This window comes from Stegostoma tigrinum, chromosome 14 (assembly GCF_030684315.1).
Source record: "Stegostoma tigrinum isolate sSteTig4 chromosome 14, sSteTig4.hap1, whole genome shotgun sequence".
NCBI classification, from domain to species: Eukaryota; Metazoa; Chordata; class Chondrichthyes; order Orectolobiformes; family Stegostomatidae; genus Stegostoma; species Stegostoma tigrinum.
This window is the reverse complement of record NC_081367.1, coordinates 75,639,029-75,656,888: the sequence shown is the minus strand read 5'-3', so window position 1 is coordinate 75,656,888 and position 17,860 is coordinate 75,639,029. Positions and strand designations below refer to the sequence as shown.

General features: G+C 45.6%; 1 protein-coding gene across 1 annotated transcript; it reads right to left on the bottom strand.

Moving 5' to 3' along the window:
• Positions 1-2,467: 2,467 nt before the first annotated feature.
• LOC125457460 (zinc finger protein 639-like) lies at positions 2,468-16,221 on the bottom strand. The gene is made up of 3 exons (XM_048541655.2): positions 16,005-16,221; positions 5,779-5,850; positions 2,468-5,110 (listed from the first exon to the last, which is right to left on the bottom strand). The coding sequence occupies exons 1-3, from the start codon at positions 16,060-16,062 to the stop codon at positions 3,954-3,956; spliced, it is 1,287 nt and encodes a 428-aa protein (XP_048397612.2). The 5' UTR covers positions 16,063-16,221; the 3' UTR covers positions 2,468-3,953.
• Between the last annotated feature and the right edge of the window lie 1,639 nt (positions 16,222-17,860).

The following is a 17,860-nucleotide window of genomic DNA, read 5'->3' as shown; positions in this document are numbered from 1 at the left end:
AAAATAACTTTAAACACTACTTTTGACCCCCACCAAGATAAATGGGATTCTACAGGAACTTGTGTGAGGGTTTCACTCAATCTGTATCGTGTGGAATTTTACATAATTTCTTTATGGTACACATGGACATATTTTCCAAACAATTATATATGACAATATAAAATTACACTTGTAACATGCGCACTTTAAAATCTTCTGAAATTCAGGGCTGCGGCAAGGTGCACAGACTTCTTGCCAGCATAGAATCCACTGTATCTTTTTACCCCAACCAATATATATTAATGTACTATAAAACAATATTTTGCACTTCATGGCTCTTATTAACAATTGAATATCAGCTTTGAATGTTTTACTCCCCTTTAAGTATGTTTATAATTTGCAAAAAGACACTTTCATGAATTTAGTTTAATCCTATTCAGACAAAACACGCTGAAAGTCCAATCAAAACTAAGTTTAAACTGTGAAATCTATGATATGTTTGAAATTTCTAAATGTGGCTCCAATTGATATTCTGCAAAATGTTATTTAGAAATTTAAAATGCATGGATTGAATATTTGCTTTGGTGAACTATGTGCTTGTCAAGTTAAGTGATGTCAGTTATAGAAACAATTGATTTCTCTTGGTTGTACCCAGTGATAGCCTCAAGCCTATTTTCAAACTCATTGGGCAGCTTTTCCAGGACCTGCAGCACATTTCCATGTTCTATTCTATTCCAGCCACACTTATAGCCTCTTTGACAAAATTCCATTTAGATGCTGATTTTCTTTGTGCAATGAGCAGATGCCTATAAAGACCTGGATACGACTGTTCCAAAATGACCTGTAGCTTGTAGAAAGCCAAGTGCCTCAGGCTTAATCCCAGGTTTTCCCATTGAAAACAATATTCTAAAAAGGCATGTCAGGTTCAACGAGCCAAACAGGTGATTTAATGTGGCAGTCAACAGCTAAAAACACAAAAGGTCCCTGCGATGTGATGGTGGAAAAAGCCCTTCTTCAGTTGTGTGTAAACGCACTTCTGCATTTTCAAAAAGGTTTGGGGGTGAAAAAGAATGTTCAGCTGTGTTTAAGAGCACTTCTGGATATAGGAAAAAAGCCATGGAACTGTAATATTGCAACTTAGCAAGTATGACTTGTAACTATGTATCATTCTATTCAGTTCAAATGTATAGTTGTGTATATTAAACAGTTTTTAATGCTCAAGGCAATTTGTTAAGACACTTTTCCAGAGACCTAAAGAGAATCCAAAGATAGATTTTTGCATATTTAAGAATACAATCACACTGAATATAATGAAACAAGATAACCATAATTTCCAACCGGCTGGCAAAGTTTATTTTAATTTTCAAAATTGATGCCACTTATTCCATCACATGACACGATCTTCAGCACAATCAGCTCTACATAGCCTACTTAATCATATAGATATACATTATAAAGAAGGGAGTGATACTTTGCCCAAAACACTTGCAAGAAAGCTGGTATGGGATCCATCACACTGCACTATACCCATAAATGAGATGCATTCAAAATAAATACTAAATAACAGTCAGTGAATTATAAAATGTCAGTAAATCAATCTCAGTGCTCAGGTGATACCCACAAAATCACTACAGATGCTCTGAGTACATGAAGATCCTTCTGTGTACATACATTACTATCACATCCATCCAACCAACCCTAAGGGGCACTCTGAGATGGCGGAATTGTGTTAAGAGAGCATCATTTTACATTTATATAATGTATTCTTGTAAAGATACAAGTGCATCCCTTTGTACACTGACAAGGAGAAACATTGCAAGCCATTGGTCCATTACTAAATCAACTTTAATGTAAGAAAGTCTGAAAAAAGACTAGGTAGCTGATGGAGTTCAACCTGGATAAATGCAAGGTGATGCATTTTGGAAGGTCGAATTTGAAAGCGGAGTACAGGATTAAGGATAGGATTCTTGGCAGCGTGGAGGAACAGAGGGATCTTGGTGTGCAGATACATAGATCCCTTAAAATGGCCACCCAAGTGGACAGGGTTGTTAAGAAAGCATATGGTGTTTTGGCTTTCATTAACAGGGGGATTGAGTTTAAGAGTCGTGAGATCTTGTTGCAGCTCTATAAAACTTTGGTTAGACCGCACTTGGAATACTGCGTCCAGTGCTGGGCGCCCTATTATAGGAAAGATGTGGATGCTTTGGAGAGGGTTCAGAGGAGGTTTACCAGGATGCTGCCTGGACTGGAGGGCTTATCTTATGAAGAGAGGTTGACTGAGCTCGGTCTCTTTTCATTGGAGAAAAGGAGGAGGAGAGGGGACCTAATTGAGGTATACAAGATAATGAGAGGCATAGATAGAGTCGATAGCCAGAGACTATTTCCCAGGGCAGAAATGGCTAGCACGAGGGGTCATAGTTTTAAGCTGGTTGGTGGAAAGTATAGAGGGGATGTCAGAGGCAGGTTCTTTACGCAGAGAGTTGTGAGAGCATGGAATGCGTTGCCAGCAGCAGTTGTGGAAGCAAGGTCATTGGGGTCATTTAAGAGACTGCTGGACATGCATATGGTCACAGAAATTTGAGGGTGCATCCATGAGGATCAATGGTCGGCACAACATTGTGGGCTGAAGGGCCTGTTCTGTGCTGTACTGTTCTATGTTCTATGTTCATTGTAGGATTGTTTTCCACAGTAAGGTTTTCTTGGATATCTTTGCTTCGGCGCCTTGGGATATTTATCTTTTGTTGAGATCCATTCAAATTTAATTCTGTTCTATAATTCTGCCTAAAATTTAATTCTTCTCCCAATACCCAGTTTTGTTTGGGATAGCCTAGTTTATGAACAACAAATACAGCTAAATATTACCCCAATGATCTGTTTCGAAATGCAGAAGATTCTCTCTCTCCTGTTATCTTGGGTTCTCTCAAAACAACTATGACTTCTAAAATCCTGGCTTGCCATTGTAAAAATTAAAATTATAAAATAATCTTCAAGAAAAAAAATTGCCAAAGAGTCTGGAATTTCCGGCACCGTTCAACCAAATGGCCTTTCACTGCAATTCACTGGAAATCAGTTATAATATTCAAAAATTTAAACCCAAATTAAATTTCTGTTATCTTCCGTGCTAGTTTAAACAACATTGTGGTGAAAGCTGACTCTGTCACAAATCGGATACGTCTACAGACTGAATGAACTGTTACAAGCTTCCATTAATTTGCAAAATTCATGGAGACTTTTAAATTCAAGACGGCTCTTTGAACGCAAGTAGCTAACAAGCATGTTTCAGAGGGTTTGAGTGTAAAATTTTAAACTCACCAAAACTGATTTCAGCCAACCAGTACAACTAGAAAATGCAATTTTGTTTTTAAAGGTAGTTGCAGTTATTTGCAAAGCTGACTGCTCACAGGCGGTGAACTAGACATTAATTCACTTTCTGACCGTCTGTGACATACCCAAGTTCGGCTGTATTGATCACATCACACAAGGTTATTATTCATAAATGAGGGACCTTTTCTAAAGTAAAATTCAATTTTAAAAAATTTCTAAGACATTGCCCAAACAATTCCAGACAAAATGTGCGCACAAATCTGAGATCACACCCAAACGGGAAGCTCCAACTTTTGCTGTTTTAACTTTTCAAGTACAGACTGTGCTTTTACAGTTCCCCATTTATAGTCATGGTTCACATTCCACTTTAAAATATTTATGTTTGTGACAGGTTGGAATTTGGAATGCTTTCTTGCTTTGTTCTCAGCCATCATACGCACTGCTACAATCAGTGAAATTAGAACAGCAACAAAAAAATGCTCCACACACTCAAATTAAGCCACTTTGGATTCTCTACAGTCAGATAGGCTTGTGAGGATTTACATGGCACTCTTCCACAGGAACATCTTCGAAATAATCAAAACAAATCGCAGTTTTGCACTCTTGAAATTCTACAAGACACAGCCACAGTAACACAGTTAAAATGATGTTTAATAATCATATCCCTGATACCACAGCAACTCATTGTTCTGTTTGTGTTTAGCAAGATGCCACATGAGCTCACCATCATTTGCAAACCTCAACACACACATCTCACATTTGTATGGAAGCGCTGCAGCGTGGCTTATATCAATGTGGGATAGGAGGTTTGCAATTTGCTCAGTCGAATAATCACAGTACTGACACAGGTAGATCTCCTGAGAAGAATGCAAGTTCAAATGTTTGTTATATTCGGCTGTGTTGCAAAATCCCTTCCCGCAATCGTCACACACGTATGGAAAGAAACGGGCATGTTCAATTGCTACATGCCGGTTTACATTGCCGTACAACCGGCTCCTGTAACCACAGGATTGACAGATAAAGAAATTTCTCTCCCGGTCGAAGCTCACTTTACTTAAGAAGCCTGCAGGTCCCTGAAGACCATCTTCGGAGCTGTCATTCATCTCCATGAGGCTGTATGCATGTTCAGCAAGGACATGGCTATGTAGGTCAGCAGCATCATCTGTGCCATACTCACAGAACTGACAGAGGTACTGCTCATCACCATCATGCTGCTGTAAGTGAAGATGCAGCTCACTAGTACTGCAGAAGTGGATGTTGCACTGTTCACACCAGTACAGATACTCAGTGCTGTGGACATCTGCCACATGTAACTCCAGCTCCTTCGGGTTTTCTGCACTGTAGCTACACAACTGGCAAGCGTTTGGCTCTTCTGTTTCATGGACCTGCATGTGCTTATGGAGTAGGTTGTACGTTAGAAACTCGCGTTTACAAGCTGGACAGATGTTCGGCAGAGTGTCTGTGTGCCTGAGAATAACATGCTGCTTCAGCTCTGATGGGTACTTGCTGTTGAAGTTACAATGCTCACAGCTGTACAGCCCATCACAAGACGGTTTTCGAAGAGGCCACTTATGTTGATAAAGAACTGTTGAGCAAGGGGACTTGGCCTGTCTTTCCAAACTATCACCAACTGAACTTTCGTTTGCATTGTCTTGGTGTTTATTGTTCATTGAAACTCCATGTTCAGGATGATGTGTGTTAAATCTGTTCTCTTGGTCATTAAAAGGGCTCCAGTTATCAAATCTACTTCGCCTCTTGTTAGCTCCTTTCAAAACAGAGTTTATTGGTCTCAGGGCCATGCAAATGTCTGAAAAGAGAAAGCAGATTTAAAAAGTGCACTGATGCATTAAAGACCTTCTTGAAAAACCACCATTTCTCCAAGTGTTTAAAAACACAAATTTCTAGCATTTCCTCTTGGCAAATGTCAATGCCTAGTCATGAGAGAATGGGTCAAAGATTAGAAAACATGAAAATAAAATTGTACTGTTTTTATAATAGGTTGTCAATATAGACAAATAGTTTTGTACGTGGGCAGCAAGATGAAAATCTAGCCCTCACTGTTTAGACACAAGAATCGTCACTTGGTTAAGGATCCAGAGGGCCACCACCATGAACCTATACTCAAGCACAATTTGCTGCTTTAAAGGAGAGGGTACAGTGAGAAAGTTGTTGGGAAAAAGACAGAAGGGGAGCAAGTAAAGCAAAATAAGAGTAAATAAACGGGAGTGGACTTTGGTTTCTTCTAGTCTGTAAGACACTCCCATCAGTATTACAATCAACTAACCTTATCAAAGATGTTGCAATTAAGACAGTTTTGATTTTGTCACAAATAAAGGAAATCACATTCAGGCAAGAAACCTTCAAGGAACAAATCCTGCATTTAGTGAGTCAGTACATTATTTCCTCATCAGTAAACAGATATTGTAAGGTAGTATTTACAGAAACAAGAATTCCTTACAAACAAAAAAAAACTACCTTGTGAATCACTTGAATTGTTATAGTCTTCAGGACTTTTTTCTTCTGCGTCTTCAACTGTGGAATCAAACCCTATAAAAAGCAACATAACATGAGAATGAGCAGCAGGAGGAAGCAATCGAGCCCCTTGAGCCTGCTCCACCATTTAATATGACCGTGACTGATCTTAAAGTCATAGAACTGTACAGCATGGAAACAGATCCTTCAGTCCAACTCGTCCATGCCGACCAGATATCCTAAATAAATCTAGTTCAATTTGCCAGCGTTTGGCTCATACCCCACTAAACCTTTCCTAATCATATACTCATCTGGATGAATTTTTAACGTTGTCATTGTACCAGTTGACCTCACCTTCATTTTCCTGAACGCTCTCTGTAACCCTTCAACCCATTACTAATTAAACACCTCTCTATCACCTCCTTAAACTTGCAGTGTCCTAGCATCCACTACATCTGGGGGAGTGAATTTCACAGATTCACGACCTTTACAGCAGTAATTCCCCACCTTTGTTTGAAATCTGCCACCCTTACACTAAAAACATGACCTCTCACTCGAGTGATAATGGTCTCCAAGTCGACTTTGTCAATCCCTTTTAGTATCATATGTACCACAATTAGATCTTTTCTTATTCTCCCAAACTCCACAGTACAGACCTAAACACCTCAATCCCTTGCTACCAATTGAGAAAGCACACCGGTGATGCAAGAGAAACAATAGAGGAATGCAGGTTCAGGACTGGGCAGATTCAGGTAAATTTGAAAGCAGTAGGAAAACAGACCAATAATGACAATTTATAACAATGATGAGAAGAACTTGGAGTAGGCCAAACAACTTGTATCACCTCTTAAACAGGCTCATAGCTGATTGGTTTGTGCTCTTAGCACTACTTTCACTCCGCAATCTCAAAGTCACCCGCTGAAACAACAAAGTGACCCTATCTGACCCTCCCGCAAGGATAGGCATTATTTTGAACAGGAGGGAAAATATCATTTGGGTCAAGGGTTTTGGTCATCTGTCCTCCTGTATCTCAGTTTAAAGTTATTTGAAACCATTCTGACAAAGCATGAGGGCATTTTACTGTGCTAGTGATGATAACTTGTGAGAAATTGGCTGTTACATTTACCTTCCTACACTACAAGTGATTAGACTACATTGCAAAGTGCTTTGGAACATCAGGGAGTCACGAAAGGTACTGTGTAGTGCAGGTTACTTCCTTCTTTCTGTCTTTTTCAATCTAATTTCATTCATGAAAACTACCTCACATACCTGTATAATAACCTGAGGGTCAGAGAATTCATTTTGGACCCCATCCTTATCCGTGCTGCTCACTCTCTGTAGATCTTATTGTTATATTTCACATATGACAACATATCACGTCTTGGGGTCCAGCTTAACAAATGTGCCTGCGATGCCCAGTTCTCCCTCCCAGCAGTTACAGAGTCATAATTGTAGAGCATGAAAATTCACCCTTCGGTCCGACTCGGCCGTATCGACTAGATATCCTAAATTAATCCAGTCCCCTTTGCCAACATTTGGCTCATATCTCACTAAACCCATCCGTATCATATACCCATCCAGATTCCCTTTTAAATGCTGTTAGTGTACCAGCCTCCACCACTTCCTCTGGCAGCTCATTCCATACACGCATCACCCTCTGTATGAAAAAGTTGCCCTTAAGTCTCTTTTAAATCTTTCCTCTCTCACCCTAAATCTATGCCCTCTACTTTTGGACTCCCGCACCCGGGCAAAAAAACCTTTGCTATTCACCTTATCCAAGCCCCTCATGATTTGACACATCTCTCAGATTACTCCTCAGCCTCCAACGTTCCAGGGAAAATAGCCCCAGCCTATTTAGCCTCTCCCTGTAGATCAAACCCTCCAACCCTGCCAACATCCTTGTAAAGTTTCAAGTTGCAGGAGGGTGGGTAGGAGGAGGTGTATTCTAGGTAGCTGTGGGAGTCAGTGGGCTTGAAATGGACATCAGTTACAAGCTGGTTGCCTGAGATGGAGACTGAGGGGTCCAGGAAGGTGAGGGATGTGTTGGAGATGGCCCAGGTGAACTTGAGGTTGGGGTGGAAGGTGTTGGTGAAGTGGATGAACTGTTCGAGCTCCTCTGGGGAGCAAGAGGCGGAGCTGATACAGTCATCAATGTAACGGAGATAGAGATGGGGTTTGGGGCCTGTGTAGGTGCGGAAGAGGGACTATTCCACGTAACCTACAAAGAGGCAGGCGTAGCTGGGGCCCATGCGGGAGCCCATGGCCACCCCCTTTGTCTGTAGGAAGTGGGAGGAATCAAAAGAGAAGTTGTTGAGCCGAACTCGTCCTCACCCTCAACAACTTCTCTTTTGATTCCTCCCACTTCCTACAGATAAACGGGGTGGCCACGGGCACTCACATGGGTCCCAGGTATGCCTGCCTCTTTGTAGGTTACGTGGAATAGTCCCTCTTCCGCACCTACACAGGCCCCAAACCCCACCTCTATCTCCGTTACATTGATGACTGTATCAGCTCCGCCTCTTGCTCCCCAGAGGAGCTCGAACAGTTCATCCACTTCACCAACACCTTCCACCCAACCTCAAGTTCACCTGGGCCATCTCCAACACATCCCTCACCTTCCTGGACCTCTCAGTCTCCATCTTAGGCAACCAGCTTGTAACTGATGTCCATTTCAAGCCCACCAACTCCCACAGCTAACTAGAATACACCTCCTCCCACCCACCCTCCTGCAAAAATTCCATCCCCTATTCCCAATTCCTCCGCCTCCGCCGCATCTGCTCCCACGATAAGACATTCCACTCCCGCACATCCCAGATGTCCAAGTTCTTCAAGTACCGCAACTTCCCCCCCACAGTAGTCGAGAACGCCCTTGACCGCGTCTCCCGTATTTCCCGCAACACATCCCTCACACCCCGCCCCCGCCACAACCGCCCTAAGAGGATCCCCCTCGTTCTCACACACCACCCGACCAACCTCCGGATACAACGCATCATCCTCCGACACTTCTGCCATCTACAATCCGACCCCACCACCCAAGACATTTTTCCATCCCCACCCTTGTCTGCCTTCCAGAGAGACCACTCTCTCCGTGACTCCCTTGTTCACTCCGCAATCCCCTCCAACCCCACCACACCCGGCACCTTCCCCTGCAACCGCAGGAAGTGCTACACTTGCCCCCACACCTCCTCCCTCACCCCCATCTCAGGCCCCAAGATGACTTTCCACATTAAGCAGAGGTTCACCTGCACATCTGCCAATGTGGTATACTGCATCCATTGTACCCGGTGTGGCTTCCTCTACATTGGGGAAACCAAACGGAGGCTTGGGGACCGCCTTGCAGAACACCTCCGCTCGGTTCGCAATAAACAACTGCACCTCCCAGTCGCGAACCATTTCAACTCCCCCTCCCATTCTTTAGATGACATGTCCATCATGGGCCTCCTGCAGTGCCACAATGATGCTACCCGAAGGTTGCAGGAACAGCAACTCATATTCCGCTTGGGAACCCTGCGGCCCAATGGTATCAACGTGGACGTCACCAGCTTCAAAGTCTACCCTTCCTCCATCGCATCCCAAAACCAGCCCAGTTTGTCCCCTGCCCCCAATGCATCCCAAAACCAGCCCAGCCTGTCTCTGCCTCCCTAACCTGTTCTTCCTCTCACCCATCCCTTCCTCCCACCTCAAGCCGCAGCTCCATTTCCTACCTGCTAACCTCATCCCACCTCCTTGATCTGTCCGTCTTCCCTGGACTGACCTATCCCCTCCCTACCTATACTCTCCTCTCCACCTATCTTCTTTTCTCTCCATCTTCGGTCCGCCTCCCCCTCTCTCCCTATTTATTCCAGAACCCTCACCCCATCCCCCTCTCTAATGAAGAGTCTAGGCCCGAAATGTCAGCTTTTGTGCTCCTGAGATGCTGCTTGGCCTGCTGTGTTCATCCAGCTTCACACTTTATTATCCAACATCCTTGTAAATCTTTTCTGAAACCTTTCAAAGTTTCACAGCATCCTTCCTATAGCAGGGAGACCAGAATTGAATACAGTATTCCAAAAGTGGCCTAACCAATGTCCTGTACAGCTGCAAGATAACTTCCCAACTCCTGTGCTCAATGCACTCACCAACAAAGGCAAGCATACCGAATGCCTTCTTCACTTTCTCATCTACCTGCAACTCTTTGAAGGAACAATGAACCTGCACTCGAAGGTCTCTTTGCTCAGCAACACTCCCGAGGACCTTACCATTAAGTGTATAAGTCCTGTCATGATTTGCCTTTCCAAAATGCAACACTTCACATTTATCTAAATTCAACTCCATCTGCCAATCTTCAGCCCATTGGCCCATCTGATCAAGGTCCTGTTGTACTCTGAGGTAACATTCTTCACTGTCCACTACACCTCCAATTTTGGGATCATCTGTAAAGTTAATAACCATACCTCCTATGTTCACATCCAAATTCTAAATGGTGAAAAGCAGTGGACCCAGCACTGATCCTTGTGACACACAGCTGGTCACAGGCCACCAGCCTCTGTCTTCTATCCAGATGGCTAGTTCTCCCTGTATTCTGTGTGATCTAACCATGCTAACCAGTCCACCATGTGGAACCTTCTTGGACGCCTTACTGATGTTCTTATAGATCATGTCTACTGGCCTGCCTTCATCAAGCCTCTTTACTACTTCTTCAAAAAACTCAATCAAGTTAGTGAGACACGATTTCCCACAGACAAAGCCATGTTGACTATCCCTAATCAGTCCTTGCCTTTCCAAATACATGGCAATCCTGTCCCACAAGATCCCTTCCAACAACTTGCCCACCACTGACGTCAGGGTCACCAGCCTATAGTTCCCTGACTTTTCCTTACTACCTTTCTTAAACAGTGGTACCACATTAGCCAACCTCCAGCCTTCCAGCATCTCACCTGTGGCTATCGATGATACAAATATCTCAGCGAGGAAAACAGTAATCATTTCCCTAGCTTTCCACAGAGGTCGAGGGTACACCTGATCAGGTACAGGGGATTTATCCAACTTTACGCATTTTAAGGCATTTAGCACCACCTCCTCTGTAAATTGACACGTTTCAAGATGTTGCTATTTATTTTCACACAGTCTCTACCTTCAATAGTGTGGCACTGGAGGAACACAGCAGGCCAGACAGCATCAGAGGAGCAGAAAAGTTGGCATTTCTGGTCGGGACCCTTCTTCATTTCTTGTTTAGTATCTTCCTCACCTCCTACTGTTGCACACAAAAGCTGCCTTGCTAATCTTTATGCGCCCTGTTCTCTCCCTTGTTACTCTTATGTCCTCAATATATTTATAAAATCCCTTTGGATTCTCCTTAACTCTACTGGCCATAGCTATCTGACATCCCCTTTTTGCCCTCCTGATTTCTCTCCTCTACTGCCTTTATACCCTTCCAAGGATTCACTCAATCCCTGCTGTCTATTTCTGACAGCTGCTTCCTTCTTTTTCTTGACCAAAACCTTGATTTCTCCAGTCATCCAGCATTCCCTATACCTACTAGCCTTACACTTCACCCTAAAGGAACAACTGTCTCTACACCCTCATTATCTCCTTTTCAAAGGCTTCCCATTTTCCAGCTGTCCTCTTACCTGTGAATATCCACCACCATTCAACTTTTCAATGTTCTCTCAAGTATTTTAGTAACAGACTATCTGACATCCAAATTTCAAACAAGGCTAAACATGGCACCTGTTCAGCCACTCCACAGAACTAGAACATAGAACAGTACAACGCAGTACAGGCCTTTTGGCCCTCGATGTGGCGCCGACCTGTGAAACCAATCTGAAACCCCTCTAACCTACACTATTCCATTATCATCCATATGTTTGTCCAATGACCATTTAAATGCCCTTAAAGTTGGCGAGTCCACTACTGTTGCAGGCAGGGCATTCCATGCCCTTATGACTCTCCGAGTAAAAAACCTACCTCTGACATCTGTCCTATATCTATCACCCCTCAATTTAAAGCTATGTCCCCTCGTGCTAGCCATCACCATCTGAGGAAAAAGGCTCTCATTGTCCACCCTGTCTAATCCTCTGATCATCTTGTATGTCCCTATTAAGTCACCTCTTAAACTTCTTCTTTCCAACGAAAACAGCCTCAAGTCCCTCAGCCTTTCCTCATAAGACCATCCCTCCAGACCAGGCAACATCCTGGTAAATCTCCTCTGTACGCTTTCCAATGCTTCCACATCCTTCCTATAATGCAGCAACCAGAACTGTTCGCAATGCTCCAAGTGCGGCTGCACCAGGGCTTTGTACGGTTGCAACATGACCTCGTGGGTCCAAAACTCAATCCCTCCACCAATAAAACCTAACACACCATATGCCTTCTTAACAACCCTGTCAACCTGGGAGGCAACTTTCAGGGATCTATGCACATGGACACAGAGATCTCTCTGCTCATTCACACTACCAAGAATCTTACCATTAGCCCAGTACTCTGTATTCCTGTTACTCTTTCCAAAGTGAATCACCTCACACTTTTCCGCATTAAAATCCATTTGCCACCTTTCAGCCCATCTCTGCAGCTTATCTATGTCCCTCTGAAAACTGCAACATCCTTCCGCACTATCCACAACTCCACCGCAAATTTACTAACCCATCCTTCTACGCCCTCATCCAGGTCATTTATAAAAATGACAAACAGCAGTGGCCCCAAAAACAGATCCTTGCGGTACATCACTAGTAACTGAACTCCAGGATGAACATTTCCATTCAACCACCACCCTCTGTCTTCTTACAGCTAGCCAATTTCTGATCCAAACCGCTAAATCGCCCTCAATCCCATGCCTCTGTATTTTCTGCAATAGCCTACCATAGGGAACCTTATCAAACGCTTTACTGAAATCCATATACGCCACATCAACCGCTTTACCCTCATCCACCTGCTTGGTCACCCTCTCAAAGAACTCAATAAGGTTTGTGAGACACAACCTACCCTTCACAAAACCGTGTTGGCTATCCCTAATCAATTATTCCTTTCTAGCTGATTATAAATCCTATCTCTTTAAATCCTTTTCAACACTTTACCCACAACCGAAGTAAGGCTCACTGGTCTGTAATTACTGGGGTTGTCTCTACTCCCCTTCTTGAACAAGGGGACAACATTTGCTATCCTCCAGTCTCCTGGCACTAATCCTATAGACAATGACAACATAAAGATCGAAGGCAAAGGATCTGCAATCTCCTCCACAGCTTCTCAGAGAATCCTAGGATAAATCCCATACAGTCCAGGGGATTTATCTATTTTCACACCTTCCAGAATTGCTCATTATCAGCCTCAATCCTGTCTAGTCTAATAGCTTGTATCTCACTACTCTCCTCAACAACACTGTCTTTTTCCTGGGTGAATACTGACGAAAAATATTCATTTAGCGCCTCTCCTAACTCTTCGGACTCCATGCACAACTTCCCACTACTGTCCTTGACTGGCCCTAATCTTACTCTAGTGATTCTTTTATACCTGACATACCTATAGAAAGCTTTAGGGTTTTCCTTGATCCTACCTGCCAAAGACTTCTCACGTCCCCTCCTGGCTCTTCTTAGCTCTCTCTTTAGATCCCTCCTGGCTAATTTGTAACTCTCAAGCTCCCTAACTGAGCCTTCACGCCTCATCTTTACTTAAGCCTCCTTTTTCCTCTTGACGTGAATTGTGAATCTTATGTGAACTTTACAATTCCATATCCTTTCTCACAACACCATTACACAGTTTTAAGAGTGGGAAAGCTCTTAAGATACACAAGTGCCAAGCATGAACGAAAACAACCCACAGCACGCATGAACCTATCAATTCACTCATCAGCTTGAAAACACAATAAATTACCACATTGGAAATGTTAAAGCTATTTGTCCCTGTGTTACCCTCCTACCCAGTTATATACACAATGTTATGGTTATTAATGGTATTCTAGTTATTCACGCAGTGTTGGAGGGGTGGTTATACATCCATGCTGTGTGGGGTTTATTTATTTATGCAGCGTGGGGGTTATTCACGCAGTTGTGGGGGTTATCTATACATGCGGGGTGGCGTGTATTTATTTACAAGGACTGGGGTATTTATTCACGCAGGGTGGGGGGTATCTACATGGGGATGTGGGGGGGGCATTTACACGGGCCTGTCTGTGAGGGGGTATTTACACAGATCGGGGCAAGCAAGCGGGGGGGCACACACGGGCGCGCGGGGCGGTATAGTTCTGGTTACACGGGCGTGTAGGGGAGTATTTACACTGGTGTGTGGGAGGGTATGCACACGGGCGCGTGGGGGTTTATAGTTCTGGTTACACGGGTGTGTGGGGGGGTATTTACACGGGTGTGTGGGGGGGTATTTACACGGGTGTGTGGGGGGGGTATTTACACGGGTGTGTGGGGGGGGTATTTACAGGGGTGTGTGGGGGGGGTAGTTACACGGGTGTGTGGGGGGTAGTTACACGGGTGTGTGGGGGGGGTAGTTACACGGGTGTGTGGGGGGGGTAGTTACACGGGTGTGTGTGGGGGGGGGTATTCACACGGGTGTGTGTGTGGGGGGGTATTCACACGGGTGTGTGGGGGGGTATTTACACGGGTTTGTGTGTGTGGGGGGGTATTCACACGGGTGTGTGGGGGGGTATTTACACGGGTTTGTGTGTGTGGGGGGGTATTTACACGGGTGTGTGGGGGGGTATTTACACGGGTGTGTGGGGGTGTATTTACACGGGTGTGTGTGGGGGGGGTATTCACACGGGTGTGTGTGTGTGGGGGGGTATTCACACGGGTGTGTGTGTGTGGGGGGGTATTCACACGGGTGTGTGTGTGTGGGGGGGGGTATTCACACGGGTGTGTGTGTGTGGGGGGGGGTATTCACACGGGTGTGTGTGTGTGGGGGGGGGTATTCACACGGGTGTGTGTGTGGGGGGGTATTCACACGGGTGTGTGTGTGTGGGGGGGTATTCACACGGGTGTGTGTGTGTGGGGGGGTATTCACACGGGTGTGTGTGGGGGGGTATTCACACGGGTGTGTGTGTGGGGGGGTATTCACACGGGTGTGTGTGGGGGGGGTATTCACACGGGTGTGTGTGTGGGGGGGTATTCACACGGGTGTGTGTGTGTGGGGGGGTATTTACACGGGTGTGTGTGTGTGGGGGGGTATTCACACGGGTGTGTGTGTGTGGGGGGGTATTCACACGGGTGTGTGTGTGTGGGGGGGTATTCACACGGGTGTGTGTGTGTGGGGGGGGTATTCACACGGGTGTGTGTGTGTGGGGGGGTATTCACACGGGTGTGTGTGTGTGGGGGGGTATTCACACGGGTGTGTGTGTGTGGGGGGGTATTCACACGGGTGTGTGTGTGGGGGGGGGTATTCACACGGGTGTGTGTGTGTGGGGGGGTATTCACACGGGTGTGTGTGTGTGGGGGGGGGTATTCACACGGGTGTGTGTGTGTGGGGGGGTATTCACACGGGTGTGTGTGTGTGGGGGGGGGTATTCACACGGGTGTGTGTGTGGGGGGGTATTCACACGGGTGTGTGTGTGTGGGGGGGGGTATTCACACGGGTGTGTGTGTGTGTGGGGGGGTATTCACACGGGTGTGTGTGTGTGGGGGGGTATTCACACGGGTGTGTGTGTGTGGGGGGGTATTCACACGGGTGTGTGTGTGGGGGGGTATTCACACGGGTGTGTGTGTGGGGGGGGGTATTCACACGGGTGTGTGTGTGTGGGGGGGTATTCACACGGGTGTGTGTGTGGGGGGGGGGTATTCACACGGGTGTGTGTGTGTGGGGGGGGGTATTCACACGGGTGTGTGTGTGTGGGGGGGTATTCACACGGGTGTGTGTGTGGGGGGGGTATTCACACGGGTGTGTGTGTGTGGGGGGGTATTCACACGGGTGTGTGGGGGGGGGTATTCACACGGGTGTGTGTGTGGGGGGGGGTATTCACACGGGTGTGTGTGTGGGGGGGGGGTATTCACACGGGTGTGTGTGTGTGGGGGGGTATTCACACGGGTGTGTGTGTGGGGGGGGGTATTCACACGGGTGTGTGTGTGGGGGGGGGTATTCACACGGGTGTGTGTGTGGGGGGGGGTATTCACACGGGTGTGTGTGTGGGGGGGGGGGGTATTCACACGGGTGTGTGTGTGGGGGGGGTATTCACACGGGTGTGTGGGGGGGGGGGGGGTATAGTTCTGGTGACGATCTCTGTGTGACTCACTCTAACCGCCCCCTCCTTCACTTACCGGAGTAACGGGAGGGATTTAAACTCTTCCTCCGCTTCCTGCTGCCATTCACACTCATGGCGGCCGCCCCTCGGGCCTCGGACTCCCGGCTCCTGCCCCTCGGGCCTCGGGCCCCGGGCTCCCGCGGCCTGAAGGCTAGTGCCGACCCCGGTGCAGCGGCCTAGCTCGGTAAGGCCCGCACTCGCTGATCCCCGAAGTTGCCGAGCTCGCGGTCCGTTGAGAGACGCTCCCTGGGCGGGCTCGCCTTTCCCAGGATCCCCTGCGCGCGCAGAGGGAGCGTCTCTCTTTTCCAGGTCAGAGAGAAAACGCAGAAAGCTCAGCTCCTTCCATCCCCTGGCCCCTCGTCCCAACCTCTTTATTCCAGTCAAACAACCTGCATTGATATAGAATCTTTCTGCTGCATTGCACCCACATGAAGACGTTGACTATCCCCGTTGGGGAGAGGAAGGCTGTGGGGAGATTTGGTCCAGATTTTCAATGTTTTCCAAACTTTCCAATCAGTCTGTGCCCACTTCAGTTATTACACAGATTTGGCACTATTACACAAAGCTGCAGTTTTGGTCTCCATATGAGAGGAAGCAAAATTTTGCTGTTGAGGGTTTGTACCAAACCGAGCTGGGATTTATGGACATTCCGCGAGACAGAAACTAAAAAGATTGATGAGGGCAGAGCAGAAGACATTGTTCGCTTAGATTTTAGTAAATGAGATGAGATTTTGCATGGTAGACTACTCAGTAAAGTTAGTTCACATGAGATTCAGGGAGAGTTTGCCAACTGGATACATAATTAGCTTAACAGCGGGATACAGAAAGTCGTGGTGGGGGGTTGCTTTTAAGACTGAAGGCCTGTCAGTGTTCCACACGTGTTGGTTGTGGGTCTTCTACTGTTTGTTATTTGTTTAAGTGATTTGGATGTGATTATAGAAGGCATGGTTAGTAAATTTGCAGACAACATCAAAATTGGTGGCATAGTAGACAATGAAGAAGGTTTTCTGAGATTATGGAGGCATCTTGATCAAATGGGTCAATGGGCTGAAAATGTGAGGTGTTGTGCATTTTGGTACAATAAACAAGGATAGGGCTTATACAATTAGTGCTAGGGCCTTGGGTAGTGTTGTAGAACAGAGGGAACCAAGAGGTTCAGTTACATAATTCTTTGAAATTTGCAGTATATATAGGTGAGGTGGTTAAAAAGGCATTTGCCATGCTTGCCTTCATTGCTCAGACTATTAAGTGTAGGAGTTGGGAAGTCATGTTGAGGACATTGGTGAGGCTTCTGTTGGACCACTTTATCCAGTTCTGGTCACCTAGTCATCAGAAGGATATTATTAAGCTGGAGAGAGTTCAGAAGAAATTTACAGGATATTGCTGGATATGGAAGGTTGGGTTAAAAGGAAAGACTTGCTGGGAGCATAGGAGGTTAAGAGATGACCTAATAGAAGTTTATAAAATAATGAGAGGTATCGATAAGAGTTAATGGTCATTGTCTTTTCCCAAGGATGGGAGATTTCAAGACTAGGGTAAACATTTTAAGGTGAGAAGAGAGAGATTTAAAAAAGACACGAGGGGCATATGTTTACACAGAGGATGATTTGCTTGTGGGATAAACGTCCCGAGGAAGTGGTGGATATAGGTATAATTACAAAGTTTAAAAAACATTTGGATAAGTACATGAATAGGAAAGGTTTGGTCGCATGAGTTGAGTTTGGGATTTGATTTGATTTGATTTATTGTAATCACATGCACCTAGATACAATGAAAAGCTTTGTTTTGCGAGCAGTACAGGCAGATCATAGCAAACCAGGACTCACTTATCATAGATACCAAGGTGTAGAGCTGGATGAACACAGCAGGCTA

Bases quoted from the DNA above. Each gene is read 5' to 3' on its own strand.
- LOC125457460 (XM_048541655.2), bottom strand. From the start codon at position 16,062: ATGAGTGTGAATGGCAGCAGGAAGCGGAGGAAGAGTTTAAATCCCTCC. The intron at 5,851-16,004 runs GTAAGTGAAGGA...TGCTTTTTATAG, and splicing joins AAATCCCTCCCGTTACTCCG to GGTTTGATTCCACAGTTGAA. The intron at 5,111-5,778 runs GTAGTTTTTTTT...TTCTCTTTTCAG, and splicing joins CAATTCAAGTGATTCACAAG to ACATTTGCATGGCCCTGAGA.